Source organism: Cnephaeus nilssonii (assembly GCF_951640355.1).
Source record: "Cnephaeus nilssonii genome assembly, chromosome: 3".
Lineage (NCBI taxonomy): Eukaryota > Metazoa > Chordata > Mammalia > Chiroptera > Vespertilionidae > Cnephaeus > Cnephaeus nilssonii.
This window is the reverse complement of record NC_137074.1, coordinates 78,794,414-78,820,493: the sequence shown is the minus strand read 5'-3', so window position 1 is coordinate 78,820,493 and position 26,080 is coordinate 78,794,414. Positions and strand designations below refer to the sequence as shown.

General features: G+C 40.4%; 1 protein-coding gene across 4 annotated transcripts in view; it reads right to left on the bottom strand.

Moving 5' to 3' along the window:
* The window catches only part of CMSS1 (cms1 ribosomal small subunit homolog), a 402,242-nt gene that overhangs the window by 9,090 nt on the left and 367,072 nt on the right, over nucleotides 1–26,080 (bottom strand). For all 4 annotated transcript variants that reach the window (XM_079767140.1, XM_079767142.1, XM_079767139.1 and 1 more), the window contains 5 exons: nucleotides 11,029–11,100; nucleotides 9,124–9,253; nucleotides 5,885–5,944; nucleotides 4,674–4,776; nucleotides 964–1,024 (listed from right to left, as the gene is read on the bottom strand). In XM_079767140.1, the coding sequence (XP_079623266.1) occupies nucleotides 964–1,024; nucleotides 4,674–4,776; nucleotides 5,885–5,944; nucleotides 9,124–9,253; nucleotides 11,029–11,100 (426 nt within the window). The remainder of the gene's footprint in view (nucleotides 1–963; nucleotides 1,025–4,673; nucleotides 4,777–5,884; nucleotides 5,945–9,123; nucleotides 9,254–11,028; nucleotides 11,101–26,080) is intronic.

Here is a 26,080-nt window from a genome sequence, read left to right as displayed (position 1 = left end):
AATCAATCGCCAATGGCTGATGTTTAATCAATCATGCCTAAGTACTGCAACTCCTTAAAATACCTGAGAGGAAGGGTTTGAAGAGCTTCTGGGTTGGTGAACACATGGAGATTTGGGGAGAGTGGTGTGCCTGGAGAGGGCATGGAAGCTCCACAACCTTCCCCATCCCTGCCCTAGGCATCTCTTCCATCTGGCTGTTCCTGAGTTACATGTTTTTATAACGAATCAGTGATCTAGTAAGTAAAATGTTTCATCAGCTGCTCTAGCAAATTAATTGAATCCGAGGAGGGGGTTGTGGGAACCTCTGATTTAGAATCAGTTGGTCAAAAGAATAGGTAACATCCTGGACTTTCAACCGGTGTCTGAAGTTGGGGTATGAGGTGTGCATGCGGTCTTGTAGGACTGAGCCCTCAACCTGTGGAACCTGATGTGTTTCTAGGTAGACAATGTCAGAACTGAGTGCATTGTAGGACGTGAAGCTGGTGTCCAGAGCATTTCCTGGATATGCGAGGAAGCACCCCCTCCACATGTTGGAAATTGGGTCCAGAAACTCTTTTCAAAGAGTCATTAGAAAGTGCAATCAATCCTGGGCCAATTTAGAGCATTTTGTCTAAAAGTTAAGAAAGTTAAAAAGCAAATGAGACTACCCTTGTTTAGGGCAAAGGAGGTTAACATCAAGATAGAAGAAAACTGGTAAATCTTCAGAGTCCAGGGTCAAGCCTCAGCTTCTGTAGAGGAACCTCGGAGCAGGGAAGAGTGTGACTGCTGTGGGGAGAGGTGGGTGTGTAGTATTAGGGAATGCAAAGAAAACCAAAATGGTCATCAAATGTGTTGTAGAAGGAGGCACCAAAAAAAACCCTTGCTAAGGAGTTACAAAGAGGTTGGAGAGAAAAGCTGAGGTCTAGAAGTGACCCTTAAGAATCACTAACATCTTCCACCAAGAACCACAGGCGCTTTGCTTACCTTTATGTGTTTTGCAAATAATTTCATAACTTTGCTGTCTCCTCTGAATGCTGTCATTGACCTAATGAAAAGGAATAGATTAATGCACAAGAAGTCACTCCTTCTGGGCCTGTTGACTAATTCAGTATTATCTTTCTTTATTCAAAGAATACGTGCATTTATTGATATGTATACTAGGGGCCCAGTGAACGAATTTGTGCACCTTGAAAGGAACTGTGGGCTGCGAGGCTAAGGTGGGCACAGGGACGGGTCTCAGGCCATCCTCCGCGCCCCCGCCTGGCCCCTCCCACTGCGGCTCCTCTCCGCCAGCAGCCCCGCTCCTACCGCCGCTGCTCCCACGTGCTGACCGTGCCAGCCCTGCTAGCACCAGCTGATGGTGTGGAGTGATTGGGGCCAGTGCCAGCAGTGGATGCGAGTGGGGCCAGCACTGTCAGCAGGTGTGAGCAGCGGCTGCTGCCCTGATTGCCCCTCAGGAGCAGGGGGAGGTCGAGAAGCCCTGAGGGGAGATTAGGGCTGGCAGCTGCCACTCTCACCCGCTGATGGCGCTGAGCGATCAGAGCTGGCACTGGGCACTGGCAGCGGGTGCGAGTGGGGCTGGCTCTGGCAGCAGGTGCGAGCACCGGGCGGGACTGTGGCACGCGGGAGCAAAGAATTTTCAGTAACCACCAGAGGCTCACCGCGATGATAGCAACTGGCGCCCCACCTTGGTCTGGCGCCCCCGCTCACCTGCTCCACCATCCCACTGTGGCCGACACCCGCCATGTTCCACACTCTGCTGCCTGTTGCTGATGCCCACCATGTTCTGCACGCACCCCCTGCTGGTCAGTGCACGTCATAGTGACTGGTTGTTCGGTTGTTCTGCTATTTGGTCTATTTGCATATTAGGGTTTTATATATATAGATATGTTCACCTGTATGTGTATATATACACACAAAAAACAGTTCTGAGATTTTCAGGCTAGCCCTCTCTGAAATGAAAATGGGTGGCCTTTTATTCAGGCTTCTCATTCTCACATACAGGGTTAGCTTTACTTAGGTTTTCTTGGATACTGAAACATGGATCTGCACTTTACTTGCAATACAGAATTTCTATATTTCAGGTTCCTCGTAGAGAATTGATCTTCAAACTCTGTAGTATATTCTCATATAAAATGTGGTTGTGAGAAATCTCTTACAACACTGGGGTCAGCCTGTGCTCCAGGGCAGTGGGGGAGCTGGGATGAGCTGACAGGGTGGAGCAAGAGGGTTTGTGTCTTTCATCAGAGCAGCCTCCTCTTTTATTTACTTTGCAGAGTGAGCTTTTCCATCAAATGTTTTATGTAGAAATGCTTCAGATATAAATGGGTATAAAATAGCAATACCTTTTAGTCGATGTTTGGGGCAAGAACTAACATGGAAAAACTGCTTTAGAATATTATTTTCCTTTAGATATCATTATTATGTTTGGGGAAATATTATTGGTCAGCAGGAATCTATGAGTTTGGAAATAGTGAATCATGTTATACAAGTGCTGTTGCACTTGATTTTTAAAAATATATTTTTATTGATTTCAGAGAGGAAGTGGGAGGGAGAGAGAGGGAAACATCAATGATGAGAGAGAAGCATTGATTGGCTGCCTCCTGCATGTCCCCTATTGGGGATCGAGCCCACAACCCGGGTATGTGCCCTGACTGGGAATCAAACCACAGGTACATAGGTTGATGCTCCTGGTTCACAGGTTGATGCTCAACACTGAGCCATGCCGCCCGGGCTGCACTTGATTTTTTACTTATATGTAAGCTTTCTCCAAGGCAAGGTTAACTAGGAAGACAATTTAGGGGACATATTTGACATAACTCATGGTTCTCAAGGGAGCAGATATTCTTACAAAAGTTAGAATTATTCACCATTAGTCTTTATGAATAGGGCTCATTGTGCCCGCTCAAAATTCACCTTTTGCAAATCCCCTAACCTTGAAATGGATCATAATATTACCAGGTGACACAGGGAAACACTGAGAATTGGTAAATGAAGTGCGACAACATAGTGCTTTTATGTCCCCCAGAAAGGTATTTATGTAAAGTAAGCACTCAAATTAATTTGACAAGTTGTTTTTAAGAGGCCACCTTGAGGCCAACCTCTTTGCCATTAGAGCTTGAATATGAAATAAGTTCTGTGGTGGTAGTTTTTAAAACATGGAAAAGTCCATGCAAACTCCTATTACTTCAAATAGAGCTTCCCAGAGTAGTGGGAGTCTTGAAGATCAATTTTCTAAGCAGAAATAGTTGAAAGAAACACTTCTGTGTGTGCCTAATGGGGAAAGGAGAGTTTGAAGGACTATTAACAAAGCTTAACGACTACTTTCCTAAATTAATGATCTGATTAGTTCATTTAGACAGGTAGATGCTAAATACCTACTGAGTGTCTACATGTGCACCTAAGTCTATTTGATCAAGTTCCTCTTTCTTCAGGACTTAAATTTTCCTTTACTTTGTCTTGTGCCAAAACCTGGCACAGAGCCTGGCCCTTTCAGTAAATCCTCTTTCACTCTGATGGCTCTTCCCCGAGAGCCGAGTGTTACCCAGACCTGGTGGAAGCCCTTTTGTTTATTCTACACAAATGACAGTAAATGAAAAAGTATGTGAAAGCACGCAGTAAAGCACTGACAAATTATCTTTACAACGTAATTTTTACATTAAAAATTCTGGTCCACTGGAATTTATCTTGGTATAAGTGAGATATGGATCCAAGTTTATTTTTCCAGGCGGCTGCCCAGTTGTTCCAGTACCATTTATTAAACAATCCATCTTTCCCTACTGATTTGTCACCTTGGCCATACGCTACATTTTCATATACATGTAAGTCTATTTCTGAACTTCCAGTTCTCTTCCACGGATCTAATCTGTCTGTCATGCATGAGCCAGTTCCATACTGTATTGATTATTGAGACTTTGTAATATGTTTTTTTAAAAAATCTGATACTATAGGCATAGTACCTGCTCATTAGTATCTTTTTCAGATTTTTGCTGAGGACAGATTTCTTCTCATATGGACTTAGAACTAGTTTACCTAGTTTAAAAATAATTCTTTTGGAGTTCCATTGGGAATCTATGAAGCTTGTGGATTATCTTAGGTAAAACAGACATTTTTACATCACTGAGTCTAATTATTCAAGGACATGGTATGCCTTTGTGATTGTTCAAGGTCTTCTGCATCACTCTGAAAAATTTTCTTTATGTAGGCTTTCATAAGTTTATTTCTTGGTGTTTTATGTTTTCTTCTAACTGGTTATTGCTATGGTCTCCCTGTTTCCACCCTTGCCCTCTACCATGTGTGCTCTCCACACAGCAGCCAAAGGGACCCTTCAGGATGATTATCCAGATCATTCTGACTGTCCCCTCTGCCTGGCACGCTCTTAGCCCTCTGCTTGGCTTTCTCCTTCACTGTGTTCAAGTCTTGGCTCACATGCCATCTCCTTAGAGAAGCTTTCTGGGATCACCTTTTAAAAGAAGCCCCCATCCACTTCTATACTGTATTTTTTCTTATATAATTATCACTAGCTGACATTACAATGTATATTTATTTGTTTGTCTGTGTCCCTCACTAGAAAGTCCTACGAGAGAGCGGATTCTGTTTCGCTCATTGCAACATCTTCAGCATACAGAACATATCAATACGGCACACACAGCTATTCAGGAAACATGAACAAACTAATAGGTAAAGCGTCCAACCTAATGAGCTCCAGGGCTCGGATGGCAGAGCTGCAGATGATCAGCATTAGGACTGACTTCTTCTCTGTATGGTTTTTCCGAAGTTTTACCCACTTAGGGCAGACTGAAAAAAAAAAAATACCATAAGAGAAAACATTATTCTAAATTAGTGTTTAAGTAAAATAAGATAAATGAGCACTGTTTAGATTCTATTCTCTGGTTATTGTAGGTATTGGATTAAAATGAAATATCATTAACTTACAACACAAAACATATATTATGCCAAATAGCTAAAGTGACTAGTTTTAGGACTAAGTAAAAAAAGTTTAAAAGAATGCATTTGTGATACCTTTAATTGGTTTGATGCTTGAAGGCAATGTTTAGCAGGAAAAGAATTCTGATTCAATGATGTTAAATTTTAAAGGGACACTGAGCATAAAATGTAAAATAGAAATGACATTAAGATAATAGCAACCATCTGGTGAGCAGTGACACTGTGCTAGGCACTTTACATGTGTTCTCTTGTTTAGCTCTCATAGCCCCGTGCAGTTGATTACATTTACATTTGCTGAATTTGAGGGGGAGAAAGGTTTATGAACTCAAGCTGAGTGTCCTCAGAACTGAATAGAGTTTGAAAGAAGAATGATAAATCCTCTACATTTAAATATTTCATTGTTGGTTACAGATAAACGACTAGCTCGTGTGAATAATCTAGTTATTTCTGACTACACACAATACATGTTGAAAAGGTCAAATTAGATGGACTATATAATACTCAGGGTCAGAGTTCTGAAGATGCGGACAGAGCCTCAGAATCTCAGAGCTGGAACAGGGGTCACACAGTCCAACTTCCTCATCTTTTAGATAACAAAGTCAAGTCTCAGAGAATGCTCAGTGACTTTCCCCAGGTCAAAGAGCAAATTAGTGATGGATCTGAACTAGAATGCTAATTATTCTCTAGGTTCGTAGACCAATAATTCTCATGTGTTATAAAACAAAAATCAGACCAAGTCACAAATTCTCAAAGCCAGACCAAAACAAGAATAAACTTAAATTAAAAAAAAGTTAATATGAAGAGGACCTAAAACACCCTCCATTTAAAATCCATTTGAGGTGGAAACTTTTTATTTTAAATGTAGTTTTGAAAATTTTTATTTTGAAGAGACTGAATTTATGTTTTAACATAATAACAATTTGGTGAATATTTTTTTAAAAAATGAGAGCTTACTTACTTTCTTTTAGGTATGATGAAAGACTATGAGTCAAATCGTTGGCCTTGAGGAAACAGGAGTCTAGGATTATGAGAAACATGCTTTGTAGAGAATTCTGCAACTATTTCATTGTTGATTTCACATAATAAAAACAGATTAAACCAGGTTGTATATCATTAGCGAACTGGGGGCTCATCACATATTTAAAGTGTTGTCTAGGATATTAAACATTAGCAGCAGCAATAACAAGTAAACATTAACTGTCCATAGTTTCTTAGGGTAGGGAAGTACAAGCTTATTGTATTATTCAATGGATTAATGAAACATCATTATTTTTCAAATAGCAGGCAATATACAAAGGCAAAGCTGAAACAAAAATCTATGTCGATATATTCCCAATATAACATTCAAACATAGGGAATTGCTCAATCAATGACAATCATGGTTTAGCAATCATGTAGTATTGTTAACTCTGTAACGGAGATGATAAAAAAACCAGCAGGTTTATTGTCCTAATTATTATTATTTTTTTTAATCCTCACCCAAGGATATTTTCCCCATTGATTTTTAGAGAGAGTAGAAAGGATGGGGAGAGACACGAAGAGAGAGACATTGGTGTGAGAGAGCTACACCGATTGGTTGCCGCCACTGCTCCTGCACACACCCCAAAACCGGAATTGAAACAGGGACCCGACGCTCTATCCACGGAGCCAAACTGACTAGGGCTGTCCCACTTCTTCTACAAGGAAAAGTCTGTCACACAGCAGACTGCTAGGGAGCAAACTATTACTAAATTAAATGACATTTATATTGTGACCCAGCATTTATAACACATTATGTGAATAATGAAGTTCAAAGATGTTGCCTCCTGTAGTGTTGTGGAACCTTCCATGGTCTTTAAAACTAATTTCCCAAGCCTGGATATGATCAGGCTTACCTGGAGAGCTTTGCAGAAGATACAGATTCCTGGGATGGACTGACTTTTTCATAGTGAATCAGGATTCCCTGGGGGTGAGCCTGGGAGTTTGCTTTTTAAGTTGCAGCTAGCCTTCAGGCTTTTAGCGCTGATCTAAACCACACTGCAGCTCTCAGGAGGACAGCACGGTTAGCTCCAAGGGACTCCTGCCTCGAAACTAATTAAGTGCCCATGTGTCTGACATTAACAATGTACAGCACACCATGTTAATTGAAAAGACATGTTCCTGCCCTACAGACACAAACAACCTCAAATCAAAACCAAGTTACACACTTGGCAAACTAAATAGGAAAATATTTTATTATTTACAGCCAGTTTACACCCCTTCCTGAGCCTGCACCAAACAACCCATGGCATGTCCCTACTCTCACCTAGCACACACTTCCTCTCTGTCCTTGGTCTCATCAGTGTAGTGATGGGTCTTTTCTCTCAACCCTTCCTATGATGCATTCAATCACTGGGAATCAGAATGGCCTAATTTCTTAACTGAAAATGAAAACCTGCTCTTTTTGTTCATAATAGTATTTTTAACATATTTACAATTATTTTCTAAATTCCTCCCTAAACCAACTCACGCCCACATATTCTTGCTTACCTATATTACTGAACTCTAATACAGCAATAATATAATGTAAACTCACTATGGAACTCAAATGACTCTTTAAAGGCTTCTTCTGACCTTTGACTCTCTACTGTTCTAGCAAATTAAGGTTTTTGATGTTCCATGAGGTTACAGGGGAGCAGTGGTCCCATTATCTCACTAGTCCTCCCAAAGTTGAAGGTATGCTCTAACAAAAAACAAGAAAGGAAAAATGGCCACTGAGCCACAGTAAAACCACACTCCCAATTAAACCTTGAAAAGAGGCTTTGTTCTAACACTTGCTTCCTGAGAAAGAGCAGCCAGGACCCAGCGCTCCTCCGGAGGGACTGCTGTGCTGAGAAGAGCGCTGCTAACTGCAGTGGGAGCCGGGGGGCCCAGTAAGCCAGAACTCCAGGTCTCGCTATGCGGAAATGCACTCTTTCCATTCCCTAAAGGACACCCCTTTTGGAAAAGAAATGCACAGGGCACTCAGGTCTCCAACCCAATGTGCATTTTATAAAAAAAGCTTATCACAGAGGAATTATAAAAATTCAGGGAACAGGCTGTTTTTCAGCTTCTCAGGCCTCTAGAAAGCACACAGTTGTAATGGAAAAAGGAAGTCAAGCCACCCTTGACTTTTTCCAAAAGCAGCATTAGGTAGCCCTTGTGGTCTATAAGTAGCTCACCTCAGGCATGGCACCCAAACTGTTTGCATTTTGAGTTTATGACAACATCTTTTTTCTTCAATCTCTGCCCAGGAGTTATAGGATGTATCATAAATTTAAAATTAATGAAAGTAGGTTGTTTTAAAATTTTTTCAATGTATTTTAACTTAATTATAAATTCTCTAAGACAGTAGATTCCAAACAATAGTAGGGTGAAGAGTCACCTGGGTGATGTGTCAGCCTTGCTAACAATGCACAATTTTGTCCCTATCTTTAGGTAGTTTGGCTTGAAAAAGTTTGGGCCAGGACCCAACAACTATCCTAAAAGCAAAACCATAATTAGAAATCCATGATAAGAGCAACAATAAAACTAAGCTGCTTTTTATCTATAAAGGATGAATAAATTAGTGTTTCATGTGTATACTTTTAAATGTGTGGTTTATCTTTATTTAACTTCTATCCTCCTTAGGGATTGTTACTCTTTGAAGAATCTGGTCAGAAAAAATAAATAAATAAAAGCACCCAGCTGGTGTGGCTCAGTGGTTGAGCCATCGACCTATGAACAGGAGGTCACAGTTTGATTCCTAGTCAGGGCACATGCCCAGGTTATGGGCTCAATAGCCAGTAGGGGGCATGGAGGAGGCAGCCAATCAATGATTGTCTCTCATTTACGTTTCTATCTCTCTCTCTCCCTCTCTGAAATCAATAAAAAAATATTTTAAAAAAAGCATACTCAACAACTAGCCTTTTGAATAAAAATATAATTAAAATTATTAGATTACCATGTAGCATCTTAATAAAGAAATCATCCACAAATTAAAATTACGAGGTTGAGGAAAGGAGCATTAGTATGGGGAAAATATATTAATGTCTGGTTGAGATACCTTGCCATAACATAAAGATGAATCTGTTTTGCTCCTCCTCATCAGGAAAATTGCTAGCAATTAACAATGGATCCTTCTGAATGAGTAACCTCAGAATAGTAAGAAATTAAAAAAAAATAAAAAAAAGGAAAAAACCCAAAGAAGCCTGGCTGTACCTGGTAGCTTCAGTTCTTCTAATTCAATCACTGAGCGGCTGCTGCTGTAATAGTCCTTCATCAGTTTCTGCAGGTCTTCAGGTGTCCCAGGTTTTGGCTCTGATTTTGCAAGAATGTCAGTAATTTTCTTCTAAGACGAGAAGAAAGAAAGAAAGAAAAAAAAAAAACAAGGAGGAAAGACTATAGAATGGCATTTGGCTTATGATGGGTTGATTCCTCTGGCATTTAAACTGCACATAGGCTTTGGTGGTAGCCAAGTATGAATGTGAGTTCTAATAAACACACTTGAGAAAACATAATAGCAATTTTTTTGGGCACTGCTGCTTTGAAAAACGAATGGAGGATCTAAAAGATTCCTTGTAACTCCTAGTTACAAAGACATCTAGGAGAACCGACATTTTTACAGCAGTCTTCATAATAGGATTTTATTTTCTGTTAAAAGTTAAGAAATCTTGATTCTGTGGAAACTCTCCTTAAACCTGGAAGGGCAGAATTTTGAGAATTTCTTGCCTAACCTGGTTTTTCAAGCACTGACTCTCACTTTGGATTTCGGGGATTAAGTAAAAGCTACAGGAGTAATTTGAGCATAGGACTCGCTGCAAAGGGAGACTTTTAGACCCTCAATTCTCAAGTCTTGAAGTGGTCCTATGGGAAGCAGAACAGGGAATACTGTACATCTATTTTGATTTGGACCTATTTGTGTAGCATTTACCGAATGCCTGCAATGTACTAGGAACACACAATCGTTCCTTTAATTTTCATCATAAACTTCCCTTCTCATTTCCTTCTAATGTTTTACCAAAGATCTAGAAAGAGCTGTTCCTCACCAACCTCCCAGTCACCAAAGTTTTTTCCCTCCTTCCACAATGTCCTCATTTCTATACCACTGCCGAGAATGGTCAAAGTTCTGTCAAGTGAATTAACTTTAAAAAATATGTCATCGGTGGGCACATTTTAGCATGACCTCAGCCAAGGCTAAACTATCTAGCCAGAGTTCTGACCTTGAGCCACCAAGAACTTAACACTCCTGAAGGCCATTAGTGCACAAACTATCAAAGAGAAGTTAACGTTACTTCTTTAAGGACTTGCCAAACCTCAGCCAATTTGGCATCTCCTATCTTCCTATTTGGCCATTTGCAAGCAAAGAAAACATATGCACACACACACACTGCAGTTTTCTAAAAGCTTGCTGTTAAGTAATTGGTTTGAGTCCATCTTCTCTCCTCTAATCCCAATCATATTTCCTCTGCTGACTTCAGCAAGACCCTTCTTGGCAGCGAGAGAATTATACTCCTGTTTTCACAACTGTGGTGGAAGGTCAGAGCTAACCACACTTTCTCCAAGTCTGAGCCATAAGAAAGTTTGTATAGGAGCAAGAGTCTTCCATATGCTCACAGGCAAGTATTAAAATACAAGGGGTGCCTTTTGCTTTAAATTATGGTTCCAAATGAGAGGCTGAAATGCCTTATACTACCTTCATTGGCTTATTTTCTTTTTGTTAATACTCTAAGATAAAAGGTTTTAAAAACTGAAATGGGTAAGAAAAGAAGGTTGGTAAACTTCTTTCATCAGACAGAGCCAGAAAGGCCATAGGGCAGGAGAGCTCTGGGCCCCTTCTAGAATTAGAAACCCATGTCTGACTTCTAACCACAGTGAAAACACAGGGTGGGTAAGAAAGATGTTTAGTGTTTCACAAAACTGAAATAGGAATCAGAAGGATTTATTTTTAGCTACAACAGAAACACTTATTACAAGTGACCTTAGGAAAGTCACCAAACCCCACTGAATCTTACAATTTCTGCATCTCTAAAGTCGCGATGATAATAATTGCCTCATCAAAGCACACTATACAAAAAGGTGATGTAACCCATGTAGGGCCACACCATGGTAAGGAATTAATATTACCTTTCTCCTCTTCCTGGTCTTGGTGGCATCTTCTTTTGTTTCCTTTGGTTGTACCAAGAAACATTCCGTAGGCTATAAAAAATACAAATGAGAAAACTTTCCTCTTAGCATGAGGAAGTATCAACTAATGGTACCAATCCCAAAGTCCTATAGCCATGAATATATTCTTCAGAGCATCTTGGTAATATTCTACAGATAGACTGTAGGCTATTAGGCAGACGGAAAAAATCTTTGAACAAAGGTCAGAATATGTGAGTGCACATGTGTGTTTGGGGAGGTGGTGCAGGATCTTAAAGATTAAAGACAGTAGCCAGGTTTGTAAAATACAGGCAGAAATAGATGTGATGAAAATGAAGATGTAATGAGAATGTCTGACTGGTGAGACTTGTGTTCTCCATGAACTAGCAATGTGTGAACCTGTGTTTCCAAGTCACTAGTGTATTACTTTATTATTTTGTAACTCTTTCCTTTTCTCAATAAGCATAGAAAATCTGAAATAGGATATATTTACTTATATTTTTATAATACCTGGAACAAACATCTTACCTATCTATAGTGACTACAAAATGAATGTTTCTATTGATGGTCTGAGAAGTCTTGGCACCAGGCATCTTGAGTAACTGATTTTGCCTGTTGCCTTGACCCCTGAATACCCTATACTGTTTAGTGCTATTTTTACCCTGCCTCTTTTTTTTTTTTTTAATGTAGAAAAACAGGAAATTTGGACTATGTCCTTGATTTATAAAATAGAATTCCTCAGATTCCATATTTATTAATCATAAGCAGGAATATAAAATGTTTCCTGTGCTGGGTCTTTTATGCAACATTTTCAAAAAAGTGACCAAGTAAGATATAAAATGTAAGTGAAAACTTATTCTGAGTTTTTCCTTGATTAAGTTTCCATCCCAACTAGAGTGTACTCAATTTAAACTGGTAAGCTACTAACTAAAGCAATCTTGTCTCCACTGGCTCTGTTTAAAATGATTACAGATGAAGCTTTCTATTACAGTTTACAGACTGTCTGCAGATTAAGAATGCCTATGGCCTGAAGCCAGAGAGAGAGAAAGATATAATGCTACATAATTTCTTCAAGACACGGAGCCAGGACCAGCAGTTTCTAGACACTGTTTCAGTTAGTAGAGAAGTAGATGCAAAGGGCTCAAGATTAAAGTAACATGGAATCTTGAAATTTTAGCTTCTTCTCAGTTAAAACAAAAAAAACCTACAAAGAGCAATTGCATCATAGCTAAAGAATAAAAAAGATATTATGACCTCTCTTATTTAGAAAGTTAAGCTGTCTTGTGGATGCAGATACATGCCAATTAGAAACTGGGCCAAGGCCACTAATGTGTCACAGAAGCTGCCAGAGTCCAATTACAGACCAGGCCAAGATTCAGCTCATACTCCTAAGGCAAAGGCCCAGATACGATTAGCAGACCCCTTAAGGCATTCTGCAGTATCTTGTCACCAGTATCAAGGTTTTTGGGAAGCAGATGTAGAAACCTGTTCCATTTTCTTATTTAGCAAATGAGGGTACTCTTTAAGAGTATATTCAATGTGCTAGGTTGTATTTATGCTAGGTTTACAAAACAAATCAGCTCAACATGACACAAATCTGGAAATGAGCTCAGTTATAAGAGTATAGACTCTGGCCCTAGCTGGCTTGGCTCAGTGGATAGAGCATCAGCCTGTGGACTAAAAGGACCCAGGTTCGATTCCAGCCAAGGGCACATGCCTGGTTTGCAGGCTCAATCCCCAGTAGGGGGCGTGCAGGAGGCAGCCAATCAATGATTCTAATCATTGATGTTTCTCTCTCTCCTCCCTTCCTCTCTGAAATCAATAAAGAAATATATTTAAAAAAAAGAAAGAGTATAGACTCTGGAAAAAAATAAAAATGTAAGTCTGAATCATGCATTGGAAAAAGGAAACATGCTTTATGAATTGCTTTAGTCAAGATACAGAATCAGTTTTACATGCTAGGTTCAAATTCTTAGATCATCCTAAAGAAGATGCAGTATGTTTGTTTTCTGGGAGCAGTCACCTTAGCTGGTTGAGGTAGTGTACAAAGAAGCCAAGTTTATTGGGTCAATTTCTAGAGTGGTAAGATGACTTTATGAGGAAATACAAATCCATAGTATTGAAGATTCCTAAACTTAGCTGTCTAATGAATGCTGATGCTTACCCTCACAGACTAGGTAAGAAGATGTGGAAGACTTAGGCCAGGCTAAACTAACCATTTCTGGAAACAAATTCGAACAGCATATATGTCTTTTATAATTGACTAGAGGCCCAGTGCATGATTTAATCATGCACCTGGTGCACCAGCGGGCTGGCTGTCCGCCGGTGCACCAGGCCTTCCGAAAGCCTCCGGCACGGCGGAGGCTTCCGAAAGGCCTTGTGCCGGAGCAGACAGCCGGCCAGCTCCCCCGCTTTGGCTTTTGATTGCAGGGGAGCTGGCCGGCTGTCCGCCGGTGCACCAGGCCTTCCGAAAGCCTCCGGAGCGGTGGAGGCTTTCGAAAGGCCTTGTGCCGGAGCAGACAGCCGGCCAGCTCCCCCGCTTTGGCTTTTGATCGCGGGGGAGCTGGCCGGCTGTCCGCCGGTGCACCAGGCCTTCCGAAAGCCTCCGGCGCAGCCATGACACAGACGTTGAGCTCGCGGCGCCAGTGGCCCAATCAGCTACCCTGGCCACCCTGAGTCCCGCCCCCTGCGCCTCCTGCTGGCCCAATCAGCTACCCTGGCCACCCTGAGTCCCGCCCCCTGCGCCTCCTGCTGGCCCAATCGTGGGCGTAGCGGAGTGATGGTAATTTACATATTACCATTTTATTATGTAGGATAAGTAATGCCATTATATAACTTTATAAGAAATATAATCATTTTAAATATGTAGCAAAAGATGTAGTTTAAATATGTATTTAGAAGAATCACACTTCCCAAAAATATATGAAAGAGTTAAAGCTTTTAAATGAAGTAATTGGGGCATATAATCAATCCTTTAAAGTGCAAAAATTATATTCTTTAATAATAATTCTTCTGGTTAAACATAGCAAAACAATGGCAAAATGCCAATATACTGGAAATAAAGAAAAGTGAAAAGATACAAACCTATAAGAACCAAGAAACAGAGAGGTTAACAGTAGTGGAGAGATTTCAACAACTTTTTTGAAAATAGAAAGTGAATAAAACTGCATGGAAGTGATTTAGCAGAGAGAGAAAGCTAGCACCTGGGTTTCTGGAGAGGTGGAAGCTAATAAGTGAGTCTGTTGGACCTGTTGGCCTCTGAAAAGGTTTAGTGGGTGGAGGTAGAAGATACTATAGAGAACGAAAGGTTTAAAAGAAAGAGATTGTTTGAAAGTTTATGTTTAGAAAGATTAGCCTCCCTCACACCTTCCATTGAGCTGTATCTCCTGCCCAGGCAGGCAAGCAACCCTCTTATTACTGCTTCCTCTCATCTGCTTTTCTTGGCAACAGACTGGAGGTTTATTCTCTGGAGAGGACCAGAGGACCAAGATGTCTGACACAGGGGAGACAGGACAGAGGTGGAGGCTCACTTCCTTTTCCTGTCCCTCTTTCAGGATGTTTCAAGCCAGGCTTATATATTACCAGCAGGAAACCACTAAATTATTCTTTGGAAAAATGAAATGGCCTAAGAGGAATGCCACAAAAAGTGACATTTGGGGGTACCATATTAAAAATCTACCTTGTCATCCTACCCCTACATAGAAATCCACTAATCAACAAGCCTTACTTTGTACAAAAATTTTCTAACAACTGTTTAATGTATCTCTCTTTACTATGAATAGACAGCTAAAGTTCATCAGACAACTAAGTACAGTCTCCAACGTAAGAGCAAATAACAACAAAAAAAGAATCCCGAGGAAAGAGGTATATTCCTTGAAAATAATTACAATTAATATTCTCAGATATATAAGGGAAGAATTTGCATCCATGAAAAACAGATGCCATAAAAAGATATGATCAGAAAACATTTGAACATTAAAACAAATTAAAAAGTTGAAATAAAAATGTAGAAGGAAGGCTTAAAGATAAAGTAGAGACAATCTCCCAGAAAAAATTTAAAAGTGGTAAGAAAATTAGAGAATCAGGTCAAGAGATTCAACATTCCAGTAAAGGAATTGAAGAAAAAGGGGTCATATAAAATATGAAGATGGAGTGATGGAAACTTTCTAGGACATGAAACTCAAAATTGAAATCCCGTTAGGTATAGAGTATAACAAATAAGGAAAATACTCACCCCAAAGAGCATCACTGTGAAATTGGAGAACATTATGGACAACTAAAAGATTCTAAAAAATTTCAAAGTGAAAAACAATAACATTCAAAATAAAGGGTCAGAATAAGACTGGTTTCAGATCTTGAATAGCATTACTGGATGCTAGAACTCATTGAGCAGTGCCTTCAAAATTATAAAGAAAACGTATTTAAAAACTAGATTTTTATACCCATCCAAACTATCAATAAAGAGTAAATTAAGGTCTTAATAAATTTGCTTTCTACCCACAGATACTGAAGGTGTACCCCAGCAAAATAAAGGTTTAATAAACCAAGACCAAGGAAGATATGGAATTCAGCAAACAGGGAAACTAATCCAGAAAAGTGTTGAAGGGGCAGTAAAGAAAAGTCTCAATTGTTCAAAAGGCCCAGAGAATAGCTAATTCAGAGTGGAAGAGGAGCATAGAGGTCTGCAGAAAATAACAATAACTGATCTCTTTGAGGATATGAAAAATATTATTCATGAGCATGTGGAAGAGATGTTGGAACATATGGAAATAATTAAAAATAGGAATACAGCAAGCTAGACAAAGGGAGAAGTGCAGTAACTTTATTGATGTCATGAAAATAAAGACTTGTATAAGAAAGGGGGAGTGATTAAAGCTTCTCTTTTTCTCAGGATTGAACAGTATTTCTATGGTCATAATAATAAAAGAATGACACCCATTTTACCCAAAATATGATATTGTGTTGGCAGGGGATGTGGCAATTGGAGATGGATTAGAGGGGAAAAGGGCGAGTTATGTTTTCATATGCTACCTTGAGAAGTTAACATATCATGTCAGAAATGGATAAATCAAGAAACAGCAATAAAAACTGTAAGGTAGCAAATAAGAAAAACAACTAAAAGTTGAGGATGACTACTTCTGAGGAAAAAGTTAGGGTAACAGTAGGAAAAGGGATTGCTGTTTTTTCATTAAAAATTTTAATAGCATTTGAATATTACTTTGTTAAAAAATTTAATTGCCATTTTATAACAAAAATGAGAATGTTCATTATAAAAAGAAAAACAATTTAGAAGTGGCTTTTAGTTTCTTTTGGGTTTAGTCAAAAGTTATTCAATACACACCACTAAAATATTTAAAATTAAAAGATTAATAAACCCAAATGCTGATATAAAGCAACTAAAAGTCTCATATACTGATGGTGGGAATGCAAAAATGTTACAATCATTTTGGGGAAAAGTCTAGTTTTTATAAACCTAAACATGACTCAGCAATTCCATTCCTGGTATTTACTCAAGAGAAATAAAAATACATGTTCACAAAACGACTTGTATATGAATGTTCATGACAGATTTATTCATAATAGCCCCAAATAGAAAATAGCTCCAGGTATCCATCAGAGAGGAATGGATAAACAAACTGTGGTATCCTATATAATAAAAGGCTAATATGCAAATTGTCCCTACAGGTGGGAGGTAGACTTTCATTGACCACCAGGGGGTGGCGGAACATGGTGGGCGTCAGCGACGTGGCACTGGCAGTGGTGGCAGTGGAGGTGCTGATGGCCCCAATGGACCCCGACGAGAGCGGGACCACGGCAGGATGGTGGAGCAGGTGAGCAGGTGGCGCAAGGCCAAGGCGGGTGTGAGGGGAGGCCCCGGCCAGCAGTCGGGGGAAGGAAGGCCCCGGCTGGCAGCCAGCAGCAGCTAGGAACCCTACCCGTGCAGGAATTTCATGCACTGGGCCTCTAGTATTCATATAATTGAATATTAGTCAGAAAATTTGTGAGGCAGACTGAATTGTGCCCCACCCCCAATTCATGTTAAAGTCCTAACACCCCTATATGACTATATTTGTAGATAGCCTTTTAAGAGGTAATTAAATGAGGTCATAAGCATGAGGTCCTAAACCAATAAATTTGTGTCTTTGTATGAGGAGGAAGAGAAACCAGGGATGTGCTCACAGAGGAAAGACCATGTGAGAACACGGCAAGAAGCAAGACCATGTAAGGACACAACAAAGCAAGGAGAAACCAAACCTGCCAACACCTTGACTTGGACTTCTAGCCTCCAGAACTATGAGAAATAAAATCTCTGTTGTTTAAGCCACCCAGTCTGACTTATCCAAAGAGGCCATACAAATGGCCAATAGACATATGAAAAGATGCTCAACATCACTAATCATCACAGAAATGCAAATTAAAACCACAATGATGAATCACCTCTCACCTTCAGAATGGCTATCATCAATAAATCAACAAACAACAAGTGCTGGCAAGGATGTGGAGGAAAGGGAACCCCTGTGCCCTGTTGGTGGGAATGCAGACTGGTGCAGCCATTGTGGAAAACACTATGGAGTTTCCTCAAGAATTAAAAATGGAACTGCATGATGATATAGCGATTCCACTTCTGGGAATGTATCAGAAGAAACCCAAAACACCAATTTGAAAGAATATATGCACCCCACTATGTTCATTGCAGTGTTGTTTACAATAGCCAAGATTTGGAAACAGCTCAAGTGCCCATTAGATGAGTGGATAAAACAGCTATCCTACATTTATACAATGGAATACTATTCAGTGGTAAAAAGGAAGAAAATTTTACCTTTTGCGACATCATGGATGGACCTGGAGAATATTGTGCTAAGTGAAATAAGCCAGTGGGAGAAAGACAAATACCATAAGATTTTACTTATATGTGGAGTCTAATGAACAAAATAAACCAACCATCAAAATAGAAACAGTCTCATAGATATAGAGAACAGAATGACAGCTGTCAGAGGGGAGAAGGGTTGGACTGGGTGAAAAGGTAAAGGGATTAAGCAGCAACAACAAAAACTACCTCATAGAAATAGACAACAGTATGGTGGTAGCCAGACAGAAAGTGGAGTGAGGGTGAGGTAGAAGAGGAAAAGGCAGGGTAAATGGTGATGGAAGGAGACTTGATGTGGAGTGGTGAACACAGTACAATATACAGACGATGTATTATAGAACTGTATACCTAAACCTATATAATTTTTTTTGGGGGGGGGGATTAACTTTTATTTATTTATTTTTGTTTTCTTTTTTTAAAAAATATTCTTTATTGTTAAAAGTATTACATATGTCTCCTTTTCCCCCCAATTGACTCCTTCCAGCCCGCCCCTGTCCCCAACCCCTTCAGCACCCTATTGTCTGTGTCCATGTGTTATGAATATATGCATACAAGGTCTTTGGTTGATTACCTCTCACCCTCCCCTGCCTTCCCTCTGAGATTTCATACTCTGTTCCATGCTTTGAGTCTCTGGATCCACTCTGTTCATTAGTTTATTTTGTTACTTAGATTCCACATATGAGTGCAATCATGTGATACTTGTCTTTCTCTGATTGACTTACTTCATTTAGCATGATATTCTTTAGGTCCCTCCATGCTGTCTCAAAGGGTAAGAGAGTCTTCTTTTTAACTGCTGCATAGTATTCCATGGTATAAATGTATCACAGTTTTTTTATCTACTCATCTACTGATGGACACTTGGGCTGTTTCCAGATCTTAGCTATTATAAATTGTGCTGCTATGAACATAGGGGTGTATACATTCTTTCTGAATGGTACTTCGGGTTTCTTAGGATATATTCCTAGAAGTGGGATCATTGAGTCAAATGGCAGGTCCATATTTAATTTTTTGAGGAAAATCCATACTGTTTTCCATAATTCTGAACCTATATAATTTTATTAATCAATGTCACCCAATAAGTTCAATTAAAAAGAAGCCACCCAGATTGGTATTTTGTTATGGCAGCCCTGGCAGAATAATACACTCAGCAATACAAAAGAAGAGAGCCACTATATATCAACATAATGCATCTAAATAACACTGTGCTGAATAAAAGAGGCCTTGAATAAAGAACATATACTGTCTGTTCATGTTCGGAAAATTCTAGAATAGGCAAAACTAATTGAGGGGAGAATGTCAGAACAGCCTCTGGGTCACAGAGTGTGGAACAGTGATCAACTGGGAGGTGGCATGAAAGGGAATGGAGCGATGGTAACCTTCTTTATCCTGTTGTGGTCTGTATAAAGGAATTACATGGATTTGACAATTTTACCATTTATTGAATGGTAAATTTGACATTTGTGCATTTTATTGTATGCTAACTTTATCTCGAAAAGACAAAAAGAATCTTTAAATATTGGACTTTTGTTAATGATATGCATGATGAAGTGTCTGGGGGAGTGTACTGATTTTTCAAATTACTTTGAAATGTGCCAAAAATAAGATGATTGATGGACAGATAGTGTGTCTCAACACACTATTCATAAAGTTTTGAACTTTGAGGACACTGAGGGTAAGGATTTGTATAAAGTGAGGAAAGTCTTACTGAAAACGGAAGGAGAGAGAATCTTTGTTATGTAGTGATAGAAAGTTTAGCAATACTGTTATCTGCAGTTGCATGAAAAGTAGAACATGTATCAAATGCCATGGGTTAAATAGTAAAGAAGATCCATATATTGTTGAAGGTGTTACCTGTTTTCTTGTGACTTAGAGTAAAATGAAAAGGAGGGAGTGTGGTGGAAAGAGGGACTATGAAAGAAGTCCAGGGTATGGCTGCAAATCCATTTGTTAAGACCGTAGACCCCAGAGTACTATTTAGTCACATAAGAGCTCTATAAAGAATTTAAAGGTTTGCCTCACAGATTTTCTCAAACCTGTCTCTAGGAAGCTTAAGGGGTATTGCTCCTCAATTGCCTCGGCAGGGCGCCAAGGCAGGAAAGAGTTTATCTGGAAATGATCTGTGGTTGTGCCAATGACAATGTTGTGAGGCAACCCAGTGGGAGGCTCACATGGTGAGGGATTGAGGCCTGGCAACAAGGGGGTTAAGCCCCCAAACCCTTGCCCACAACTTGACTGGCATTTGATATGTGTAGAGCCAGAGGGACAGAACTAAGTCATGCCTGTGAGAGAACAGCAACTATGAGGTAAAGAATTTTTATGGATCCAGAGACAGAGAAGCATCGATCAGACCGTCAAACCTCAGAGGGAGGGTCGGGGAGGGTGGGGGGAAGGGGGAGAGATCAACCAAAGGACTTGTATGCATGCATATAAGCCTAACCAATGGACACAGACACTGAGGGGTGAGGGCATGAGCGGGGGTGTGGGAGGGATAATGGGGGGATAAGCACACATATGTAATACCTTAATCAATAAAGAAAAAAAAAAGAATTTTTATGTTTTAAGCTACTAACTTTTGGGTCAATTTGTTATACCACACTAAATGAATATAAAGAGAATTGAGACACTACCATGGCAAGGTAGAAGGTAAATAGGAGAGTGGAGAGGACATAGTCTTTTCACTTAAAATCATCAAGAGAAATCTTAAAGATAAAGAGTGCGAGAGATATGAAATGATCAATGCTAAAATAATGAAACAGTAAGAAAATACAACAGTAGAGAAAGGTGAGTAAGGTGGGAAAGGGATAAGTACTCTTGCGGAAGATCCCTTTATGAACCAAGGAGATAAACAAAAGCCTGGCTTAAGAAAAAGAACTCCTGTGTGGCCTCTGATGGGGAGAGGATGGATCATGGAACCACTGAAAGGCTACTGACATCATGGAGGCATCAATGAAAAGTCATGAAATCCCTCCGAAGAGATTATATTCCTTAAGGGAACCATAATTACAAAGTCACCAGGGCTGGCTCTGAAATCACTGAGGTTGAGGAGGGAAGAGGGTGATGCAATTTCTATGAGTAGGGGAATTCATCATTTATTTTGGAAGCAATATCTGGAAAAAAAAGAACTGTTGGCAAATCTTTATACTTACATTATTAAGGAGGCCAAGGATGATTAGATGTGAAATGGTTTCTAGAGATGATGTAGTTGCATGGGTAAAAAAGTTCTACAAAATTATAAATCTGGGGCTCGAAATACTGGACAGCTAGAGGCTTGGACTTAGTAATAAAAGTGAGGCTAGCTGTGGTGCAGAGGGGAACACTACCTAACTTGACAGACACTCTCACCTGGTGAAACTAAAGCCTAAGTATATATTATAGCTAACAGCATAATGCCAGGCAGTTCCTTATGCAAGCACAAAAAATCCTAAAAACATAAATAACAGCCTGGCCAGGTATGGCTCAGTGGTTGAGCTGTTGACCTATGAACCAGGAGTGGTTGAGCTCTTGACCTTTGATTCCTGGTCAGGGCACATGACTGGGTTGCAGGCTCAATTGCCAGTAGGGGGAGTGCAGGAGGCAGCTGATCAATGATTCTCATCATTAGTGTTTCTAGCTCTCTCTCTTCTCCCTCTCCCTTCCTCTCTGAAATAAATAAAAAATATATTTAAAAACAAAACAAAACAAAAACCATAAAGAACAGTGAAGTGACTAAGCTAATTTAAAAATTAAAAATTTTATAAAGCATAAAAATATTTTTTTATTCAGGAAAAAAATGTAATTAGTATTAGAGAATAAATATTCAGTCATATCTACCAAATGAGTCAATTGCCTAGCACTGTGCTAGGTACTGTGGTGAACACAAAAGAACCCTGGCCCCCAAGGAGCTTATTAACTAGTTGGAGACTCAAGCTCTTTGTGCATAAACAACCAGAGGAAGATTTAAGAAAGGACAGTCTGCCTGACAAGAAGGTCATCCTTGGTGTGATGATGGGTCCAGAGGGAGAAGAGCAGCTAGAGAGAGGATAGGGAGCCCACAGAGGATCCAGAGGGCAGTCAGGTGGGGTGGAGGAAGAGAGTCCAGCTCTGATTGTTCAGATGGAGAAACCTTTCAAGGAGGGGGCTAGAGGAGGGACACTGGATATCCAGGGTCCAAAAGACCACAGCAGGCAGCAGGGTCAGGGAGCTGATGACTCACACGCTGGGACCCAAAGGGTTGAGATGGAAAGAGTGGTAAGAAAAAGTGAAATACTGCTATAGTCACCCAATCCTTCATTTCACAAATAATGAGTGCCAATTAGGGGCACGATTCTATACCAGGTGTGTGGAGATAAACTCTGGCCTCCAGGTGTGCAGCCTGGTCGGGGAGACCAGGGAGCTAGACGGATAACACTCCAGAGGCAGAGGGACCCAGGAGAGTCCCGTGTAAATTCTCTGGACAGGGAAATGAGAGGCTTGGAGGAAGGGCTTAGGGCATTTGTCTACCTAGGACTTGAATTCTGTAAAGCAATTTGATAGTAAAAGAAATTAAAGCAGGAGGGAGATGAATAAAATGGGCCATAAAATCATAATTTTTTTTCTTAGCAAAAAACAGCAATGGCATGTGATCAACAAAGCACATGAAGACATGGTGAATCCAGTGTTTCCAAGTTGAAAGGAAACACAGGTGAAAAGAGAAGTGGAAATAGATCTTCAGCACCTGTTCGCACCCACCCAAGTGGCCATAACCCCCAGAACCCATCACTCTGAGCCTCAGGTAATTTGTCAAATGGGATACCCTGTACTTCAAAGGGCAGCTGTGAGGACTGTGTGAGTCAGTGCCGTGCACACTGCCTGTGTTACGTGCTCAATAAAAGGCCTTTGTTGTTGAAACCTGGGTCATGGAAAGAGGTGAATGCTCACAGAAATGAAGAATGTATTTAACTCTCCCCTCTTCTTCCTGTGGTCCCCTGTCCTTTCTTAACATGGTGGCTGTGGGAAAAGAAGAGCCAAGGCACTAAAAACAGGAATTAGCAACGCACCACCAAGGAGAAGACAGGAAAAATGAAGGCTTGGGCAAGTTTATTAATGCAAATTTCTTCCAGTGATGAGAAAACATGAGCAGCAAGCAAGAAAAATATCAAGGCAGAAAGTAAGGGAAAAGGAAGCCAATCGGGTATGAAGAAGTTATTAAGAACCGAGTTCTGCAGGTAGGTCAAAGAAGGCATGACTATGGTGTGGTCAGTGGAATAAGTTAAGGTAAAATCAAACCACACCTTGGTGAAATAAATTGAAAGCTAAGGCTGTTAATTATAGGCCTTTGAAAGGATGGTTAAAACTAGAACTGATATAGGGCCTTTGAGCAAAATATTTAATGGCTGAGGAGAAAGCTAATAAAAATATAAAAAATATCTTTCTGCCTTCCTCTTTCTGCAGATTAAAAATAATGAACAAAATAAAAGAGATTTGAAGTATGTATTTCACTATAATTATTAACACTTCAGTGTTTACTCTTTTTGTCAACCATTATTGAAAGTGCTTTACAAGTATTAGTCATTTAGTACCCATTGCAACTTTGTGAGGAAAACACAATTACTATCATCATTTTTCCAATAAGGAGACTGATGCTCAGAGAGTTTAACTTGTTTAAGGTGTCACAGCTTATAGGTAGTCACTATGCCAATCTGCTCCACAAACTGGTCACAAAATTTGGGTAGAGTCACCCTCCATTGGAAAGAGTTTAGGGCCGCTTACAATAAGACTACAAATCATTATTACAAAGATGACAAATTTGTACTGACGCTAGGTAGTCCTTTAAAAATCAGACATAGGGAGTTTCCAGTCAAGATGGAGGCATAGGTAAATGTGATACTAAAATCCTCCCACAATCACATCAAAATTGCAACCAAACTACAGAACAACCATAATTCAGAACCCCTTGAAATCTAGCTAACCGGAAGTCCTATAGGACTAAGGATATAAAGAAGAAGCCACTGAGACTGGTAGGAGAGGCGGAGATGCCAACAGGCTGGTCCCACACCTATGTGAGGCGGTTAAAAGTATCTTGGCTGCAAAGGTCCCCTAGAGAGCCAGGGGTCCCAGCCTCACACCAGAACCCCTGGCCCAGGAAAAAGATATTTCATGAAAATGGAAACAAACAAAGCTAAGGTAGCAATACTTATACCAGACAAAATAGACTTTAAAACAAAGGCTACAACAAGAGACAAAGAAGGACCTAGCAACTCTACTTCTAGGTATTTATCCAAAGAAACCCAAAATACTAAATTGAAAAGACATATACATCCATATATTTATTGCAGCATTACTTACAATAGCCAGGATATAGAAGCAACCTAACTGTCCATCAATAGATGACCGGATAAAAAAGAAGTGGTGCATAAATACAATGGCCTGGAGCGGGGAGGTGGGGTGGGCTAGAAGGAGCCAATGGGGGGGAGGGGGAGAAGGGAACATATATAATACTTTCACAATAAAGATTAAACACACAACACACACACACTGAGATATCACCTCATGCCTGTCAAAGTGGCTATCATCAATAAATCAACCAACAAATGCTGGCAATGAAGTGGAGAAAAGAGAACCCTCATGCACTGTTGTTGGGTATCCAGACTGGTGCAGCCATTCTGGAAAACAGTATGGAGTTTCCTCAAAAAATTAAAAATGAATCTGCCTTTTGACCCAGTGATTCACTTCTGGAAATAATTAGAGGCCCGGTGCATGAAAATTCATGCACTGGATGGGGGAGTCCCTCAGCCCTTTCTGCCCCCTCTCACAGTCCTGGAGCCCTCAGGGGCAGGAGGCAACCTGGCAATCAGGGGAAGGCGACGCCCCCATCACACCTCTGCTGCTGCCACTGCCGGCAGCGCAAGCCTTGGCTGGCCCTGGTTACCTGAGCCCTGGGCGGCCCTGGGTGGCTGGGCAGCTGCCATCCGAGGCTTACCTGTGCCTTGGGCCGGCCCTAGGCGGCTGGGTAGCCAACATCAGAGGCTTGCCTGCACCTCAGGCATTGGCTGGGAAGCCGACATCCAAGGCTTGCCTGTGCCTCGGGGCAGCTCTGGGTAGCTGGGGGGCTGAGGGCGGGTCCAGCCGCACTGTGCGCCTGCCGCCCCCCTCCCCCCAGTGGGGCTGAAAGGACTGTGGGACTCCGGTGGGGCTGAGAGGACTGGGCGCCACCATCTTGTGGCTATGGGCGCCGCCATATTTGTGACGGTGTGATGGTCAATTTGCATATTCCCTCTTTATTAGATAGGATAATTCCAAAATACCAATCAGAAATAATATATGCACCCTTATGTTTGCAGCAGCATTGTTTACAATAGCCAAGATCTGGAAAGAGTTCAAGTGCCCATCAGTAGATGAGTGGTTAAAAAAGCTGTGGTGCATTTGTACAATGGAATTCTACTTGGCTGTAAAAAAAAACACACACAAAAAAAGGAAATGTTACCTTTGTGACAGTTTGGATGGACCTGGAGATTATAATGCTAAGTGAAATAAGCCAGTCAGAGAAAGACAAATACCATATGATCTCACTTATAAGTGAAATCTAATGAAAAATAAACTGACAAACAAAATAAAAACAGAGGCATACATACATGGAACAGACTGGCAGCTGTCAGAGGGGAGGAATGTTAGGGTATTGGATGAAAGAAGGTGAAGGGATTAACCTTTTGCACTTGGATGTCGAGTGTGACTCGACACGGTTAGCATCGGTAGCAACTCGTATGTCGAATTGTATTGAATGTATCAATAATTTGAAATATAAAAAAATCCAAATAAATAAGTTTGTATGAAAAGAAACTCCAGTTTTTTATTCTACTGCCAGGCTTTGTAAAATCTGGGGTATTTAAAAAATTAAATCCCGAGTAGAATAAAGGAATCGAGAAAAAAGCAAGCGAGTGCAAAGGGTTAAGCCCCAAATGTATATATAACACAAAAAGTAGTGATAACCAGAGGGAAAGGAAGTATGGGTAGGAAGAGGTGGGCAAAGTGGGAAAGAATAGGGATGGAAAGGGACTTTCTGTGGGGCAATGGGGGCATGATGCAGTGCATATGATGTTTTATTGAGTTGTACCCTTGAAACCTGTATGGCTTTGTGAAGCAATGTCACCCCAATAAATTCAATTAAAAAAAAAAGAAGTGGTACATATATACAATGGAATATGATTCAGC